At 41.2% G+C, this 19,140-nt stretch overlaps 1 protein-coding gene across 1 annotated transcript; it reads right to left on the bottom strand.

Annotated features, from left to right (window-relative positions):
• Positions 1–1,784: 1,784 nt before the first annotated feature.
• rxrga (retinoid x receptor, gamma a) lies at positions 1,785–17,131 on the bottom strand. Its single transcript, XM_066677706.1, has 10 exons — positions 16,923–17,131; positions 11,159–11,349; positions 9,644–9,776; positions 8,689–8,868; positions 7,777–7,937; positions 6,811–6,940; positions 6,234–6,366; positions 5,830–5,921; positions 5,316–5,421; positions 1,785–2,203 (listed from the first exon to the last, which is right to left on the bottom strand). The coding sequence occupies exons 1-10, from the start codon at positions 16,948–16,950 to the stop codon at positions 2,056–2,058; spliced, it is 1,302 nt and encodes a 433-aa protein (XP_066533803.1). The 5' UTR covers positions 16,951–17,131; the 3' UTR covers positions 1,785–2,055.
• Between the last annotated feature and the right edge of the window lie 2,009 nt (positions 17,132–19,140).

Here is a 19,140-nt window from a genome sequence, read left to right as displayed (position 1 = left end):
CACTGACTGTAATTAATGTCCACTGATGTGATTGACATATGACCACAGACCCAGAATAAAAACATGTCTCTTTAGGCAATATACTGTACAGTATATGTCCAAAGGTTTGGAGACCAACGTCCAGTACATGAAACTACATTCACTATGCTCAGTGGTAAGTTTGACTAGAGAAATATTTACTTCAAGCAGTCAGCTGTGGTGCAGTGGACCTTTGTCTTCTGGAGTCTTTGTGGCTCCCCACTTTTCGTAAAACTTTAAGTGGACAAGGCTAGGCACCACTGTTAAATGTGTAGGACCTACAAGCCCCCCAGACACATTGCATGGCAAACAGTCATAATACTGTGACAAATATATCTGCATGGGCTTTGGAATACACTGTCATTTAGTACAATCTATTGATTTATCAGGAAATGCATCCTGAATCTCTGTTACACTGGAAGATGTATTTTAGGATTTTAGAGAGAGTGCCAAGCCTCACTCTGTATGTGCTACGACCACATGACTTGAGTGGCTAAAGTCTCATATCAAGCCAGAAATTCTACATGTGTTTACACATTTACAATATGCAATTAACTTGGAGAGTGACAACACCGGAAATATTTCTTTGTGCTTTTGTCATTAAATAAAGCTTCATCAAATAAAGATTCTTCATTTTACTTCATTTTACAAAATGTCCCATCTTTTCTGGAATGTGGTTTGTCACATAACTATCTCTTGAACCACTGTATTCTCAGCGATGTAAGAATGTTTTTAAAGAGACAATAAAACCAGCTTGTGTAAAGAAGAAACGTAAGAGTGAGGGAAGACATCCGCTTTGAGGGAAGTGGTGGTAGCTGAGGTAATGTCTTTCTAATGAAAATGGGGAGGACCACACCTAAGGACACACTGTATTCATTATGTAAAGCTTCTGTTTTGACCACAAGCTTCAACATCAGCTGAAAGATCATCCAGACACATGTTTATCCACATGGCTTTGGCCTTCTGTGTTCCCTCTTTGCTTGACATAGTGTTTTCATTCTTTACTGTCAAAACACTGTACAGCTATTTACACTTGTTGACCCCATGCTAGTCCAGCGTTCCATCTGCAATGATGGGTATGAACAGGATGTTTGTTCCTTGGCTACAGAAGCAGCCTCTTCCCTTCTCACACTGCAGGAAGGATTTGATTGTAGCCTCAAAAAGGATTCAGAAGATCAGGTACTGGTGTTGGATGATTGTGGATTACAGACTCTCATTCCAGAAGTACTGGACCGTCCATCTACAGAACCCAGTGCCACTGAATTTTGCTAAAAGAACGTTCACATGCTCTTTATGAAATATATTTGGCATTGGTAATATATTTACTATTTATTTTAGGATGAATATCTGGCAACTCATTTGGCAGATGGCATTGTTTTGTGCTTGTTTAATGATTGTTTTATCACTAACACCTAAACCTAATCCTTACCTTCTACACTAGTTGTGTAACGCTATTACTAACAGAAAACAGCTAAGTTTTTTATAGCTTTTCTTCAGGTACATAACAGAGTACCTGATAAATTTTGGAAATCTTGTTGAATATTCAGCTGCTCCTGACAGTCCCACTTTTTAGTGAGATTAGTGAGATTTTCACAGGCAAAAAACAAAATAAATGGAACACTTGCCTGTTTAAAATGAATCATTATGTGAAAAATACACACAGCTTAAAACATCTTTATTTTTTACAATGCTTTATAAAATACATGTTAGAATATACTTTTTTATTCTTTATACAATTTCGCATTTAATATAAGAATTGTGTGGCTTTATAACAGTTAAAATCTATGTACAGGAAAGCAAAAGCTTACAATATTCTACAATTAAATTTCATGTTGATTTTCTTTGAAAATGTTCTGGAAATAACAGTAAGTTTCATGTTTTTAGATTTTAGGTCTGATATGAGCAGCAGCGCTAACACACACACACACACAAAAAAACATTTTACTTTGTAGTATAAAAGAATGGCAAGTTTGGTGCTCTGAGGGAAGTTTGTGCAGACTGGGTGTGTGTTGGGACATTTAAGGTGGAATGGAATCATCATGTGATCTGATGTGGCGCTTCAAGCATCTCCATGAGAAATGTGTCGATGGGTGTGTCACCGATGAGTTTGAAGAAGAACAAATGCTCCAGACACTTAAGACCAATGGAGCGGAGAGCAGGAAGCCTCAGCAGCAGCTTTGCAAACCTGCAAGTCGGTAAAAAATAATTTAAGAACGTTTGTATTACTGGTGGGTTAATGAATGGCCTAAATAGCAACCATCTGGAAGTACATTGCCAAGTTCTACCAACACTTAAGTAACTACCTGAGATTCCATAGCAACAGCCTATCATCAAAATAACAATCACCTGATATACCATAGCAACAGCCTAGCAAACCAACCACCTGAGACACCATAGCAAATTACATACGTTCTCGCAAAACATTAGCACCCACCTGGTCCTTAATATAAATCACATGGAATACTATAGGAACAGACCAGCTAACACCTGGGACACCATGGCAACCATCTGTAGTTACATTGCAAAGTTTTAGCAAAACATCCATAGCAACAGCCAATCACCACCTTAACACTCACCTGGAAAACCATAGCAGCAACCTAGCAAACACAACCTAGGACACAAAAGTAACCGTCTGAAATTGCATAGCAAAGTCAACAACAACATTTAGCAACCACCTGGGACCCTACAGTAATAACCTGGGGTGCAACCTAGCTACCAGGCATAACCAAGGGTAAACACCACCATACACTCCTGCAACAAGGGCAAACATTGGATTTTCAGTGGAGGGTGATTTAAAGGCAATTAAATGTACATTATATGTTAACATTTTAAAGTAATAAACACATTCTGACAAAGCTAACTACACCAGTCATAAAGCAATCACAAATACATATTCAGATCACCTATGCGCTTTCGATGAACAGATATGTACAGATATGTTTACTATATCCGAGTAAAGCCTCCTCTTCATGGTGCGGTAAAACTACTCCTGCAATACAAGTCGAATAAAAAAAAACTACTCCTGCAATACAAGTTGAATAAAATAAACAGCAGTAAAATGATCAAAACCTCTGTTGCTGTTAACAGCCTTTAAACACAAGAGCAAAACATTCAGACAGACGCTCTCTCATCTGCTTTGAAGCTGAAAATAAAGCCTGGGTTTGACACTGGGCTGAAACCTCCATCGTCACAGCGTGAGTTTATTTATGAGCAGCACGCTGCTGGTCTTAAGAAAGTAGTGTTTAGTGTGTTTACATGCACATAATAATCCATTCATTCATTATCTGTAACCGCTTATCCAGTTCAGGGTCGCAGTGGGTCCAGAGCCTACCTGGAATCATTGGGTGCAAGGCGGGAATACACCCTGGAGGGGGCGCCAGTCCTTCACAGGGCAACACAGACACACACACACATTCACTCACACTTTTGAGTCGCCAATCCACCTACCAACGTGTGTTTTTGGATTGTGGGAGGAAACCGGAGCACCCAGAGAAAACCCAAGCGGACACGGGGAGAACACACCAACTTCTCACAGACAGTCACCCGGAGCGGGAATCGAACCCACAACCTCCAGGTCCCTGGAGCTGTGTGACTGTGACACTACCGGCTGCGCCACCATGCCGCCCCATAATAATCCAATAACTGCATAAAATCAGATTTTGTGAGTAATCAGATCAACATGTTTACATAAACTAAGGAAATCTGGCAATCTGGCAATAATCTGATTTCTGCTTTCCAACTGCTCAAAAGGCTGTGATATTTGTTCATTGTCTGTAACCGCTTATCCAGTTCAGGACCGCAGTGCATTTAAAGCCAAACCCAGAAACACTGGGTGCAAGGCAGAAACACACCCTGGAGGGGGCGCCAGTCATTTGCAGGGTGACACACACACACAGACACACACACACACCACGGGACACTTTTGAGTTGCCAATCCAGTGTTTTTGGACCATGGGAGGAAGCCGCAGCTGAAGGTTTACTTTGTTAATACTGACTGCTCCAGTGTGTTGTGTTGCTGTTTAACCATAAATTATATGCTGTGCGTGTTTCTTATGTGTTTGTAATTGTTAGTTAGCAGCTAGCCAGCACCACAGTTTGTGGTACCAGCTGCTCATCAGTACACTTAGTAAAGAAAGACTGCATGATGCTGCTATGTTGTTACTGTACTGTGATTGACATATCTGTCCTATATTTCTGAAGCTGAGATTTAGCTGGAAAAATAATGTAGTTTGATGTTACAATAAACGTCATCAGTGTTTCATGCTACATACTGTCCCCAGGTGGCCTTTTATGCTGTACATATTATTGTATATACTTTTCATTCTAAAGTTCAGTGTACAATATACTCAAATGTTGTCATTTCTGTACTGAAAAATTGCTGTCATTACATTTGTACATTACATTCTACACATTTCCACAACTACTAAGTGCAGCAGTTAACATCCCCGGACTCGAGCTCATTTGGGTTTTTGTAAGCATAGACAAATTTACCAACAGATTATGGATCTAATTTTCTTATGATTTCAAACATTATGCACTGCTGCACTTCTCAGTTTTCTCTACACTGCTGCTGAGATTGAGACAAGCGAGTGTCTGTTTAAACGAGCGTCTGTCCTTGGACGCAACGTGTGTCCCTCTGCTCTGGCTGCTCCGGGTATCCGTACAGATTTGGGCTCAAAATTAATCAGTGACCTATTCGTTATATACGTCACTTCAAAGTGAGCACTGTAGAGAATAGAGTAGAGGGCCATTTGGAAGACACCTCACTTTGTATATGACGAAAGTACATTGGGGCGAGCCTTCACGGAACACACTGAGAATGTACTAAAGGCTCTGCAGCTCAAAAAAAAAAAGAGCGTTAACATAAGAGTTTATGAGAGGAGTCTGGGGAAATTTTCCACAATCTTGAAATTGCCCAAAGAAGACTGTAAGGAACAAAACCTAACGCTGCTTGAACTGTGATACTTAGAGGCAGGACAAACCGTCTGGCAGTGCTTGGTTAATACAGAGCCATGGGTTTTTACTATAGTAGCATGAAAGAAAAAATGTCCCCCCTTTCCCTTTTGGTGGTGTGTCGCCCCATTGCCCTAAGGAACAAACCATCCCTGGGTATGAGTAAACATCTCTGAGAAATCAGGTTAGTAGACTAGTAGGATTTCCTAAATTTGATTTCTAAACCTTACTTTGATCTCAGAAATCAGAGTACATCAGAGAAATCATGGCCACTTGAATCAGATAAGTACAGAAATCCGATTAAGAGCGTATTATTATGTGCAAGTAGTTTGTGTGTTTCTCACCTGCCTGGCTGATGAGGGTATTTGTGTTTAGTATAGGACTCAAGCGAAGCGTAAACCTTCTCCCTCAGGATCTCAACCTCTGATGGATTAGACAAGCCTTTAGCATCTATAGATAAAAAATAAAATAATAATAATAATAATTATTATTACTAAAATATACATTTTACAAACTCACATCTAATTTGTTTCTACATTTAATGTCCATTGTATAAGTTCCACTGACCATACAGATGCACAGAGCAGGCACAATTTGGGATCATTGGATCAGTGGATCATTCTCAACGCTGCAGTGACACTGACGTTTTTGGTGGTATGTTAATGTGTGTTTCTTCTTATAAGTGGATTAGACACAACAGTGCTCATGGAGTTGCAGCAGAGTTTGTGTTAGTAGCCCTAGTCCATCTGTGGACACAGGACGCTGCCCACAGGACACTTTTGGGTGGATATTTTAAAAACTCCGCACTGCTGTGTCTGATACTGAGCTTTTGTGGTGTTACCGGGTAAGGTAAGTTACCGGGGTTAAAGAGAACGATGGCTCTGAGGCAGCCGAGCTCAGTCTTGTCCATCTGCATGTCTTTCATCTTTGAGACCAGCTCAGACAGCACCCTGCAGAAATCACACAATAAAGAAATCACATTCTAAACTGCAGCTACCACAGGGACAAATGAGTTCAACACGCTTAGAGGAGAACATAAAACGATTTTATGAGTCTCCCCCAGGTCACACCCAGTGTCACCAGCCTCGGAAGTGCACACACTTCCTCTGAGACACGTACAGCCAGCCTACTCCTTCTTTTTAAAGTACTGCTAACACTGCTGTAGAGCCAAGTAGAGTCATGTAGGTACCATGCAGTGGAAAAGCACCATGTGATTGCCAGTCTTAGATGATAGGTTGGTTTATTTAAAGCAGAAGTTAGACCTGTCGAAGATGGAGCCCACTCCTGCACTGTGGGCACTGCTGCGGTGGACGTGAAGACCAGTGGCCAGCAGTATACCATCCTTCACCGTCACTGAGCGATGGGAAAACGAGGCGATTAGCAGCTCATTCCATCCTGGAAACACACACATTTTGTGAACATTTACTCTACTTACCACTAGGTTATCTCTAACCTTCCCTTTACCTTAAACTTCACCTTACATCCCACTACTACTACCCCAGTATGTGAGTGTATAAATAGGTTTTGGTCCTTTACTAGTGACCTGGTGCTATATACTAGCATATATCTTACAGATGCTCGGGCTGGAAAATGTACTTTCTCAGTCATTTTTAGCGATTTTTATTAGTGCTACTGGACTTATATAAAGCTGCTTTGGGGAAACAAAACCTTGTAAGAACATAGACCTTGTAAAACATAAAGTAAACATAGGCATACACAGGGAGGCACAGAGGTGTGGGAAGTGGGAGAATAAACACCAGGAAACACAACAAAATCACACGACAATGTTAACAGAGACACAAGACGGGGCACACAAACACACCTTTGTATAGCACTGACCTGCTCGTAGGAGGATGACCTGGTCCTCCAGAAGTAACTGAGAGAAGTGAGGGATGCGCTTGGCCCACTCCACGAGAGTAAACAGCTGTTTATCGGCCGCTTGGCAGATGTTGGTGACAGGGTCATTGGTCTGTCAGAAATTGATATATGAAACAAATCTTTGTGTAGTTTAGTGTGTACTGCATGTGTGCTTAAGTTTGCTCAGACTATTCAAGTGCATCAAACAATAAAGGCATCTCAGAGCTTGTGGCACATTAGAACACGCAAAATCATGATTGCACACTCTGATATATTTACTATGACTACAGTGTAGATATTTGGTCTGGGGGCCAGTTTATCACTTAACAGGATTCTGTAACAGGATTCTCATTGTACATGTCAAAAGTACAGTACGTGGAAATATTACTGTAAGAAATTAGCTTCTAAATTTCATTCATTATCTGTAACCGCTTATCCAGGGTCACGGTGGGTCCAGAGCCTACCTGGAATCATTGGTAACAAGGCAGGAATACACCCTGGAGGGGGCACCAGTCCTTCACATGGCAACACAGACACACACTCACACATTCGGACAATTTTGAGTCGCCAATCCACCTACCAACGTGTGTTTTTGGACTGTGGGAGGAAACTGGAGCACCCAGAGGAAACCCACGCGGACACACCAACTCCTCACAGACAGTCACCTGGAGCAGGAATCGAACCCACAACCTCCAGGCCCCTGGAGCTGTGTGACTGCAACACTACCTGCTGCGCCACCGTGCCGCCCCAGCTTCTAAATTTTTAAAAAGTACTTTTTACACTGTCAGAATTTCATGTTGAATTGAGTAAAGGAAATACAGCTCCAAAATTCTTATTCTAATAACATGCATTCAAAGTTAAGTAGGTTTATTTGTCATGCTTCTTCATCTTCTGGTTCAGTTTTAAGTCGTATTTTATTAATGAATAGATAGGTCTTGGAGTTCTCACCGTGTTTCCAGCAGTTGCTTTCATGTACGACTCAGTTTTGGGCTCCACAGCTAATTCAGCATCGAGAATCTTCTCAACTGGCATCTCTTCATTCAAACCACTGCTGGAGTCCACCTCGTTATCACTTTTATCCCGACCCCTCTGCCTCTCTTCCTGCACAGCTAAACACACACACACACACACACACACACACACACACACACAAACACAAACACATTAAAAAACCTAATAAGATGCACATTTTGAATGACATGTTTAAATGCACATTCTAATCAGATGAAGATGGTTTGTTGGGGTGTAGTTTACAGAGCTCTGAAGTGGTTTGTCATCCTTTATTAATGCATTCCAGATCTAAGCTCAATTTCTCTGTAGTAGAATTCAATGGCATTTCTGACATTCAGTGCAACTGTGTTGTGTATTAAACAAAAATGCTTCAAATATGATATTGCCCTGTGTACAGTGTGCTGTGTCTGAGGTAATGACCCAGTGCGGCTGAGCATATTCAAATCTTTCAAAGAAATCATGAACATCTGCAGCTTGTATATTATTATTTCAGTGTCTATTATTATTATTACAGACACAAAGAAGATTTTGCTGGCTCCTATGTCTACAAGTAAATACACTCATTTGAAACAGGAAAAACTGTATTCTGAAATATCAACAAATAAAACCATTGCTATTGATCTTGATTAATCGTGATTAACTAAATATACTAATATTTAAATTTGACTATTTAAAATATTTTTTGTTTTGTGAGACCCCCGAATATAATTTAATAAAAACCTACAAGTTCTTGTAAATACAGTATGAACGGTTATTAAATGCAGTCATTTATGAACAGTATTAAATGCACTACAGTATGAATTGTGTTAAATTGAGTCACTTCCGGTTGTGTGTCTGTGGAGGACTTACCCTCTCTCTTCATGCCCATGGCCAGACACTTCTGGTAGCGGCAGTACTGACAGCGGTTCCTCTGGCGTTTATCAATCAGACACTCTTTACTGTCCCTGCAGGTGTAGGTCAGGTCTTTACGCACGGTTCTTTTAAAGAAGCCTTTACAGCCCTCACAGCTGAACACTCCATAGTGCTTCCCTGCACAAGAAATACACAGAATACTGCTGTTGTTTATTTTCTGTTGACCAACAGATTATTGACTGAAGAAAGGCCCGAGGTCCTGGGGTCGGAAACACATGTCCCCCATTTAAAAAGTGAATTACCAGTTTATAACAGGGCATCACACACTCATTCAGTCACTCACACACCTACACCTATGGACAGTTACACACACTCACCCAGTCACTCACAAACTCACATTTGAGAACAGATAGGGACTTTCACACAGTCACTCACACACAAGTAAACAATTTCACACACTCATCCAGTCACTTACACATTCACATCTGTTGACAGTTTTACACACTCACCCTGTTATTCACTCACACCTGTAAACAGTTTCACACACTCACCCAGTCACTCACACACTCGCACCTGCAAACACACTCACTTAGTCACACAAACTCACAACTGTAAATAGTATCGCACACTCACCCAGTCACTCACAGAATCACCTGTGGACAATTTAATACACTCATTAACTCACTGAAACACACATCTTAGGACAGTTTCACACACTCACCCAGTCATTCACACACTCACTTGTGGACAATTTCACACAACCAATCCACAAAGCAGCATGTTTTTTTTTTGGACAGACACATGACAAGTGAACAAAGTAATGAATTGACTGTAGCAGAATATGAATGAATGAATGCTTTAATTGATATAAGTATGGGTATAGGTCTTTAAGTGTTGTATTTAAGCAAATTGGGTACATATTAGTGTCTACTGGTCGTGTTGCAGTGGTCACCTGAGGAGCGATCTCCACAGATGGAGCAGACGTGTTTGGACAGCAAGCCTGGACTGATGCACTGCAAGCTGCTGCTCCTGCTGTTGAGACAGAGGAGAGGCTTCATGTCCTCAGAGCTGCCCAGAGAACTCATCTACAGCCGAAGAGAGAGGATTATTAGGACAAGGAACATATTATTGTATTATTCCAGGTAATATAGTAACTCATGAGAGTAATACTTTAATATTTCATATTTTTCAGTGAAGTCTGAGACGAGCTATTGCTATTGTTTCTACAATCATTATCAATTTTATGAGCTCCACTAACCACACAGGAGCACATTGTAGTTCTAAAATTACAGGCTGTAATCAACATGTTGCTCTGCATACTTTTAAAGCCCACTTTTACCCACTTTTATTTGAATAGCATGACCCCATACAGATTATCACGTTATAATGATCCAGCCTCTTGTGCAGACATTCATTTGCACAGACCTTAAAATCTCACTCTCAAAGGCATTGGATGGTGGGACCTAACTCCAGAGAAAAGAATTCCACAGCTTCACAGGTCAGTACTGGGGGGATTTATACCCCTTCAGCCCATGATTTGCATTTAATTAAAGTGACTTTAAGCTCATGTGCAACTGGTCCAGTGCATTTAATTTGATTTCATGCCTTTGTTTTGGTGATTTAACAAAGGTTTCCTTACAAAAGACCTCATTTAAAAGATGAGTTTATACATGTGTATGTGGAATAAAAGGCTTATGTAGGTATCATTAAGCCCATACAGTATCACTTCTTATTTTTTTGCTGTATTTTTTTCCCGAAAACTGTCACAAAACGCTGTTAAAAAAGAAAAACACAATAAAACTGAAATCCCGGTGCAACTCTGCTCTCAACCAATAGAGGGCAGTAAATACCAATACGTGCAAGAAGCAGTCCATTCCAGTAGTTACACCAAAAATAGCTCGTTTTGCAGTTTCAATTAGTTTAAACTCTATAAACTCTATAATAGCGGTATTTTGACCATGTTTCTTACACTTACTCCTCACAAAACGCTTATTAGGTTTCACCAAGCCTTCTCCCATTACAGCTCAGTGGAATATCACAAGGATTTTGAAGTTGTAATTTTGAGGTAAAAATTCTACCTAGTGTTCTTTTAAAGTCTTAGCGCTGATCTTGCGTTTATTTAACAAGCGAAGAAAGCTGCCTCACAAAGCTGAAAAGATATGGACACTTTAGTTTGCCTCACAAACTTTCATTCAGATCTGATGTGTTCCATTTTTTAACCTGATAAGCTATTAATATAAAAAGATTAATGTTCACGGGATTATTTGGGAACCTTTGACATAAAGGTATGTGATTAAAATAAGAGACTGAGGAGGGCATAATGAATGCTGAAAATGTATTGTTTAGTATTTATGAATTAATGGTTCATTTTGGACATTTTTTGACTTCTTTGTTACAGATTCTTCTTTTTGATCCTATTTGTGATACCATGCCCTTTGGAGAAATGTAAAAGCTGTGAGGGTCTCACCCGTGGACTGAAGCCCATGGTGGGGGTGCTCGGCACAGAGGAAGAGGAACTCAGCGAAGAGGAAGTGATGACCGAAAATGGGGATGCCAGCCCACTGATAACGGATGGGTGATGATGGGTTACCATGGAAACGATGGGGGGCTGGCAGGGGGGAGGCCTCAGATGACTGTGAGTTAGCTGCACTGGGGAACCTGACTCAGAGAGAGAGAGAGAGAAATAGAAAGGGAGAGGGATGATTGTTTATTTTTTATTTTGTAATAAAATGACAATTGGGTCATAATAGTAGCGATGCAGGCAGTGTTGCTGTCACACAGCTCCAGGGTCCTGAGGTTGTGGGTTTGTGTCCCACTCTGGATGACTGTCTGTGAGGAGTTTGGTGTTTTCTCCTTGTGTCCACATGGGTTTCTTGCGTGTGCTCCGGTTTCCTCCCACAGTCCAAAAACACAGGCTTGTAGGTGGATTGGTGATTCAAAAGTGTCCATAAATGTGAATGTGTAAGAGTGTGCCACCCTGTGCCCCCTCCAGGGTGTGTTCCTGCCTTGCGCCCAGTGATTCTGGGTCTGTTCCGGACCCACCGCGACCCTGAACTGTATAAGTGGTTACAGAAAAATGAAAACAATGCTATGCAACAGTTACCATTACCAGTTTAGAATTAAAATTCTTTGTTACACAAAAACACTTTAGAACTTAATTGTACACAATATAATTTATTTTAAATAAATATATTCAAATGGGTTTCTTTCTCTCTCTCTCGCTCTCTCTCTGTACAGACTTGGTTCATGCTGAGAGGAAATTTTTCACAGTCTCATACACTCAAGAAAGAGATCTGCTCTGACTCTAACTGACCTCTGCTGAAAGATCGCCGGCCTGCTGCTGACCTCGGTCCACACCAGGGTCAGGGGCTAAAAGTCACATCTGGAGATGAGCAGCTAACTCTGTTCTCAAATGGGTTCTGTATTTAGGCACCAACAAGGTAGGTGTGTTTTACTGAGTGGACAGTAAGTGGACAAGTTGACAGTGTTCAAGAACTCCAGCAGCAATGCTGTGTCTGATCCACTCCTACCAGCACAACACAAACTAAAACATCACCACCACGTTAGTGTCCTGTGAGGGTCCTGATCATTGAAGAACAGTGTGAAAGTTTTAATTAGATTTCAAGTTATTCCTTTTTCAGAACAAATATTTGAGAAGATCAGATTCAGTTTAAAAAAATGGCAAACACACAGGCCTTCAACAAATGGGCACTTAAAACAACTATACTCACTATCAATTTGGGTTTCTGTCTGAAAGGAATACACAATTATCTATGCATTAATACAATCCTACAGTGCACAGCAAACTGTAGAGGCACCATAGCTGATAGAGGATACTTATAATACACTGTGATGTTTGTTAAAAACCAGTATGATGTCCTGTCGGTTACTACCCTCTTGAATTCAGTTCCCTAAAATAGTACACTATATAGTGAGTAATGTAGGTAATAATGAGTAGGGAGCCATTTTGGACAACGCCTCGTGTCACACCAAAACCTTCGCCTTCAGGTAAACATCTCTTTAAGATGTTCTTTTGTCTCTTTTCATCTCTGAGATAGAGGGGAACATCCAGCTGGAGAGAAGTAAAGCAATGAAAGGAGGTTCTGCTGTGCTACAGCTCCATGGTCTTGAGGTCCTTGTTTCATTCCCTCACTTGGGTCACCGTTTGATGTGTTCTCCCTGTATCTGCATGGGTTTCCTCCATGTGCTCCAGATTCCTCCCACAGTCCAAACACACATGATGGTAGGTGGGTTGGCTGAGTGACATTGTCCTCACGAGTGAGTGTGTGCAATTGTCCGCAGATGTGTGTGATGCTCTGTTCTGTGTTTGTTCCTGCTTTGAGCCCAAAAATTCAGTGTAGGCTACAGATCCACCTCGACTTTGATCAGGATGATGTGGTTAGAGGAATGAATGAATGAATGAAAGTTTGTTTTCATGAGCTGATTTAACACTAGGTAAGTAATCTTCAGACAGAATGCTATTCAGATCCTTAGTTTATATGCACCATTAGAACTGAAGTTCTCCAAGGCTCATTCCACACGGCTGCACGCTCTGCGTCCGAAAATAAATGACCAGAGGCCGCTTGGCTGTAGCTCATTCTAATTGCGCCAAACAGGCAGCTATTATTATAACTGATTAGAGCACAATCCCACAAGTCACACGAGGAGAGAAAAACAGCAATGGAGTGAAAGAGCCTGTTTATTCTCTTCATCCAAGCTCCAGGAATGCAGGGGAAAAATGCATGGAAAACTCACCAGGAGACAAGGAAAATAAAAGAAGGATTTCTAATGATTTGGTCGTTAAAAGCCTGGCGCATTCTCCACTGTGTAAATCAGTGCTCATAAACAATTTCCATTTGTGTTATTAACTCACATAAACTCACAACATTATGATCACCTCCTTGTGTCTACACTCACTGTCCATTTTCTCAGCTCCACTGACATCACAGGAGCACTTGTGTGGAGGAGTGTAGTCCCATCTTTTGCGCTGCATACTTCGTTAGCCCCCTTTCACCCTATTCTTCAATGGTCAGTGTTGCAGTGACACTGCAGTGGTAGTGCTGTGTTAGTGTGTGTTGTGCTGGTACGAGTAGATCAGACACAGCAGTTCTGCTGGAGTTTTAAAACCCTGTGTCCACTCAATGTACACTCTGTTAGACACTCCTACCTGGTTGGTCCACCTTGTAGATGTAAAGTCAGAGACCGTAGCTCATCGGTCGCTGCACAGTGTGTTAGAAGTCATCAGTAGACACAGGATGCTGTCGGCTGTGTGTGTTTGATCGGTGGACTATTCTCAGTCCAGCACTGATGCGGAGGTTTAAAAACTCCAGCAGCACTGCTGTGTCTGATCTAGATATCAGAACATCATTGTGAGAATCTGATAGCAGCCATCAGAGTATTAGTGAGGTCAACAGCTGGTGTTGGGTGATTAGTTTTGAGTCAAACACCATGCCAACACCTCCCTCAGATATTTAATGGTCCACTGCCTAATGCTGGGGAGCTTCATGCCCCTCTAGTCAATACTTGGCATTGGGAGGTATAGTCTCCTTAGGCCAATGTGCAGCTGCTCTAGAGTGTCACATTGCTTTTCATTCATTTCTAGGGAGATTATACAAACTGCACATTGTTGCTGTCCAAAAACAACATGTATCTCCATATATGTTGTTTTTTAATTTACTACATCATTTGAAAACAGCAGCTGTCCCTCACCTTTTCATGATGAATGGACCAATAGAAATGCTCCAGCATCACTTGGTATAAGATATTTTTACATTAACTTCCATTGAAAGTTGAGAAGGTTTTTTCCCTTCTCCTATAAAGTATCTCCTGTGGAGATACATGTTTTGTTTTTGGACAGTGTCGATACACACCACTCACCATCAGTGATGTTTCAGTGGTGAACGGCTGTGTACTTTCACTCACTGGCCACTTTATTAGAAACAATAAAGCACCAGTAAAGCACACAATAAAGCCTTAAAGCACCAGTGCATAGAGGTACAGCTACAGCATTCATGATTTGTCAATTTTCTTATTGTATTTGTAGAAAATTGTGTATGACTGACTCGTATTTATGGTCAGTGGACTCTCCAGTGATTCAGACAAGCAGCACAGGAATCAACTTAGTGAAATATCATCATACCAGGTCACTGCAGGGGCAAGGATGCTGACATGGACCTGGTGGGTTCATCTGAGTGATGTCAGAGTGTCTCTAGGCAGTGGTTGACATTAGAACACACGCGCGCACACACACTATGATCATTACACATTCGACACTAACATCAGATCACTCAGCGGGTTCATTAACCATGTAAGCTTTATTGGAAACACCTAATGTGTACTTTCACACACTGGCCACTTTATTAGAAACACTGGCTGAGTACTTTCACACAGTTATCAGCACACACCTTATGTATTGCTTCGGTATATATGTGTAGAGTTCCAGACTGTAGCTCATTTTTTTTGCTGCAGTTCATCAGCCATCCTCTACCTCTTTAACTGCTGTTCAGACATTATCTTGGTGGTAAATCACCCCAAAATGTCTGGACATGAGTGAATCCCTTGTTAGAAATTGACACTAACAAAGACTAACACAAACTGTGCATCAACAGCTGAGATACAATCTTCAACTATCTACCACCAAAGAACTACAAAAGAGCGGTGGTCAGTGGCAGCACAGAAACACTCAGACTAGTGAAACACCGGGAAGAGTAAACAGAGCCTGACAAAAAGTTTGATGTCATGGACACCTTTCAGAAATTGAGGAAACTGCTGAATTCAGTGAATTTAAGTAACATTTTTATATTGAGTAATGTGCAGGAAATTGTGAATCCTCAGAGCATGTGCTGACCAACACCCACTGAAGTCCATCTGTTGTGCTGCAGACATTATATGCTCCCCTTCCACACTGTTCTTCCATGGCCAGGACCCCCACAGAGCAGGCATGATTCTCAGCACTGCAGTGACACTGACGTGGTGGTGGTTTGTTAGTGTGTGTTGTGCTGGTACGAGTGGATCAGACACAGCAGTGCTGCTGGAGTTTTTATACCTCAGTGTCACTGCAGGACTGAGAATAGTCCACCAACTTAAAACATTCAGTCTAGAGCGTCCTGTGTCCACTGATGGCTTCCAACACACACTGTGCAGCGACAGATGAGCTACTGTCTCTGACTTTACATCTACAAGGTGGACCAACCAGGTAGAGTTTCTAACAGTGGACAGTGAGTGGACACATGGTTTGAAAACTCCAGCAACACTGCTGTGTCTGATCCACTCATACAAACACGTTAGTGTCAATGCAGTGCTGAAAATATAAATAAATATATCATATTGAATATATTGATTTCTTCAGACTTTTTGAAGCGTTATAGAAATGAATTTGGGTTAAAGTGCAATTCCACCAGTTTAGCTAAATTCCTGAATAATAAAATGATTGTGATGTAAACTTATTTAGAGCAAGTTTGATGTGACATGCTTAGTTCTGGAGAAACACTGTCAAAATATGATTTGTTGACGGTGGCGGTGAATGGAACCATGCAATTGATTTTAAAAGATGCTCCCATAAATTTTTTTTTAGATTTTTTTAGATACAAAAAATCTAAAAACATCTTTTAGATGTTCCCCTGTTTTACTATTTTAATAACATTCCCATTCAAAATGACAAAAGACATGTAGATTCACTGCTGGTGGAGGAGCGTTGGTAGATTTAGACATGGAGACGTCTGGTTCCTATCACCACCACTGGAAATACATTTGAATCCACATGTTTCTCAACAATCCACTACTTCAGACCAAACCATGCTCACTGACACTTTACATTTCAACCTGTGAATCATGTGGACAATTCTGAAAATTAGATGGGATTCCCCTTTAACGCATTAGAAAGGCTACTGTGGTTTGACACATTTCCTCGAACTCACTCAGGAATGTGCTGCAGGTTTGTATACGGCCCATTAATAGTCACTGAAATAGCCATAAATAAGGGGAAAGCAATAAAAGTGCTGACCCCCTGACCCACGCCCAGTCACCTGCACACTTCAGCAGCACTAACAAACCCTTACACCACTGATTTAAAGCCCTCTGGATTTATGACTGTCCAGTACAGAGTCCACTGAGGAGTTCACAGAGCAAATAAACAAACAAACACACCATGCAGAGGGGGAAAAGTGCTGGAAATGACCCAAACAAAGTCAGAACAGACACTTCGGCGCATTAACACAAACAGGCACACTCACCGAGCTGCAGGTAGTGGTTATTATCCATTTCTGTTCAGTGTGTGTGTGTGTATGATCAGTGCTGGGAGAGTGTGGAGTTTGAAGCTAAATGTCCCTCTCTGAGGGGCACCTCTCAGTGGTGGGGGGGAAGAGTACACACACCAAAGAGGAACTTTCTCAGTGACACTTAGAGGAGAGCAGATACACGTCATTTCAACTGATTCTTCTCTTCCTCTACTCTTCTGGAACATCACTGTGAGTATATGATGGCAGCCACAAGAGTGTCAGTGAAGTTAGGTACTGTAGAAAAACAAAACTCCAGCTCATGGTATGGAAGTGACCTTCATCAACCCAGAGAACACAGTTTCACTGCTCCACAGCCCAGTGGGCAAACTTCTGACAAATGGGCAAGTGATCTTGTAATTTTTTTGATGCCATAAAATCGAAACTCGGTTTTACAGACACTGATCCGGGTCACATCACAAAATAGCGCCATGCTCCCTACATAGTGCACATTATAGATAATTCAACTAATAGTACTGCACCCAGCAAGTAATTAGATGCTAATTCAACAGTGAAACATTAACCTCACAGCTCACTATAAATGATTTTTTACACACAACCCACAATTTGAGTGCAGAATCCATTATATGTGATGAATGTTATGACATACGGAAGGTGTAAGGAGACCTAAGAATGTAAGAATATGTCACTTCTGCCTGTGGTCTCTTACACACTAAAGCAAAACACATGAAATAACACGATTCCTAAATCTTGTGTGTGATCTGTGTATGAATAACTCACTCAGGTTCAGACAGACGAGCAGAGCAACAGTTCTCTATTAGATCCTATGATGAAAATGCTAATATGGCTAACAGATTTTAACATTTTTTTCTGTACATTATGCTACACTGTGGCATTCTATTTGTCCCTGATGCCAAGAGGAGGTTGGCTTCTGTGCTTCCGGGTGTTGGAAAACTCTTTCCAGCGTGTATCAGATTAATTGTTCTGTCTTTCCCAATAATTTACGTTAGTGCTGTGCTCTGAAACCAGACAATCAGTCCCCAGCATGGATACAGCAGAAGGTGATTTGGTCCCAGTCACTCATGTTTTAAGTTATAAGTCATGTTTTTAAATGAGGCACAATCTAGCTACAGCTAAATCTGAACACAGCTCATTTACATATGAGGTGTGTTCAATCATTTCTGGGTATGGATATAATCTACTGATCCTTCAGGAAATGTTATAATGGTTCTAGGACGAGACATTTTCTATTCAAATGTATATATATAAATTGAATATATTTCACATGGGTTTTGATACATATACCAAGAACATATTGATCGCCCCTAATAAATCTAGTTAAAATATACTGGTAAATAAGAAGAACCTGTTTAAAATTGCTATTTAAGTAACAGCACCAACACAACTGAGTTTTGCGCCTGATAAGACCTGTTTGAAAAATGGCACTCCAGGACCAAGAGTTTATCTGCTGGGCTGCTTCAGAGTAAACTAGCGCACTGGTGCACTTGTCTGGAGTTGGAATGTGTAACCTCTGGTGGCTAGGTAGATGAACTACAATAACACTGATAGGCACTTGAGTGAAATTGCCTAATGTATCTTTAAAGGCATTATTTAATGCTTAGGGATAAAAGTTGAAAATTATAATGTATGCATGAGGTATGGATGTTGGTGTATAAACACAAATATGCAAGAAAAAAATAGGGTTCCTTTATACATTCATTCATTCACCTACTTTAAGCAATTCATCGTGTTCAGAGTCGTAGTGTGTCTGAAGCCTACACAGAATCACTGGCCTCAAGCCAGGATAACACCTAAACTCGGCATCACCCAGTCACTCACACCTGTGGACAGTTTCACACACTCACCCAATGACTCATACATTCATGCAGTTGTCAACTGCTGTGTTTCTGCTTTATTGCTTTTGGAAATAATAACTGATGTCAGAAACTATGACAGTGGAACTGATGCACACATTCGTATTAGAAACTTTAAGTAATGTGTGAAGAATTCCCAGAATTCCAGAAGCTGGGTCGCTGCGAGGCAGATGAACGTTCTGGAGCCCCCTTAGGACCCTCCCCCCAAGGCTTCCCTTCAGAGTGTGGGGTCATCTGAGGGTGAGCTCCTGTTGGCAGGCGGAGGTTATTCAGGAGTCACAGCACCGGCTCTGCGGCTCCTGAGGAAGGGTCAGTGCTGAGAGAATGCTGGACTGACCGGA

Source organism: Hoplias malabaricus, chromosome 1 (genome assembly GCF_029633855.1).
Source record: "Hoplias malabaricus isolate fHopMal1 chromosome 1, fHopMal1.hap1, whole genome shotgun sequence".
Lineage (NCBI taxonomy): Eukaryota > Metazoa > Chordata > Actinopteri > Characiformes > Erythrinidae > Hoplias > Hoplias malabaricus.
The sequence above is the reverse complement of the archived record's forward strand: the minus strand, read 5'-3'. Positions and strand labels throughout refer to the sequence as shown.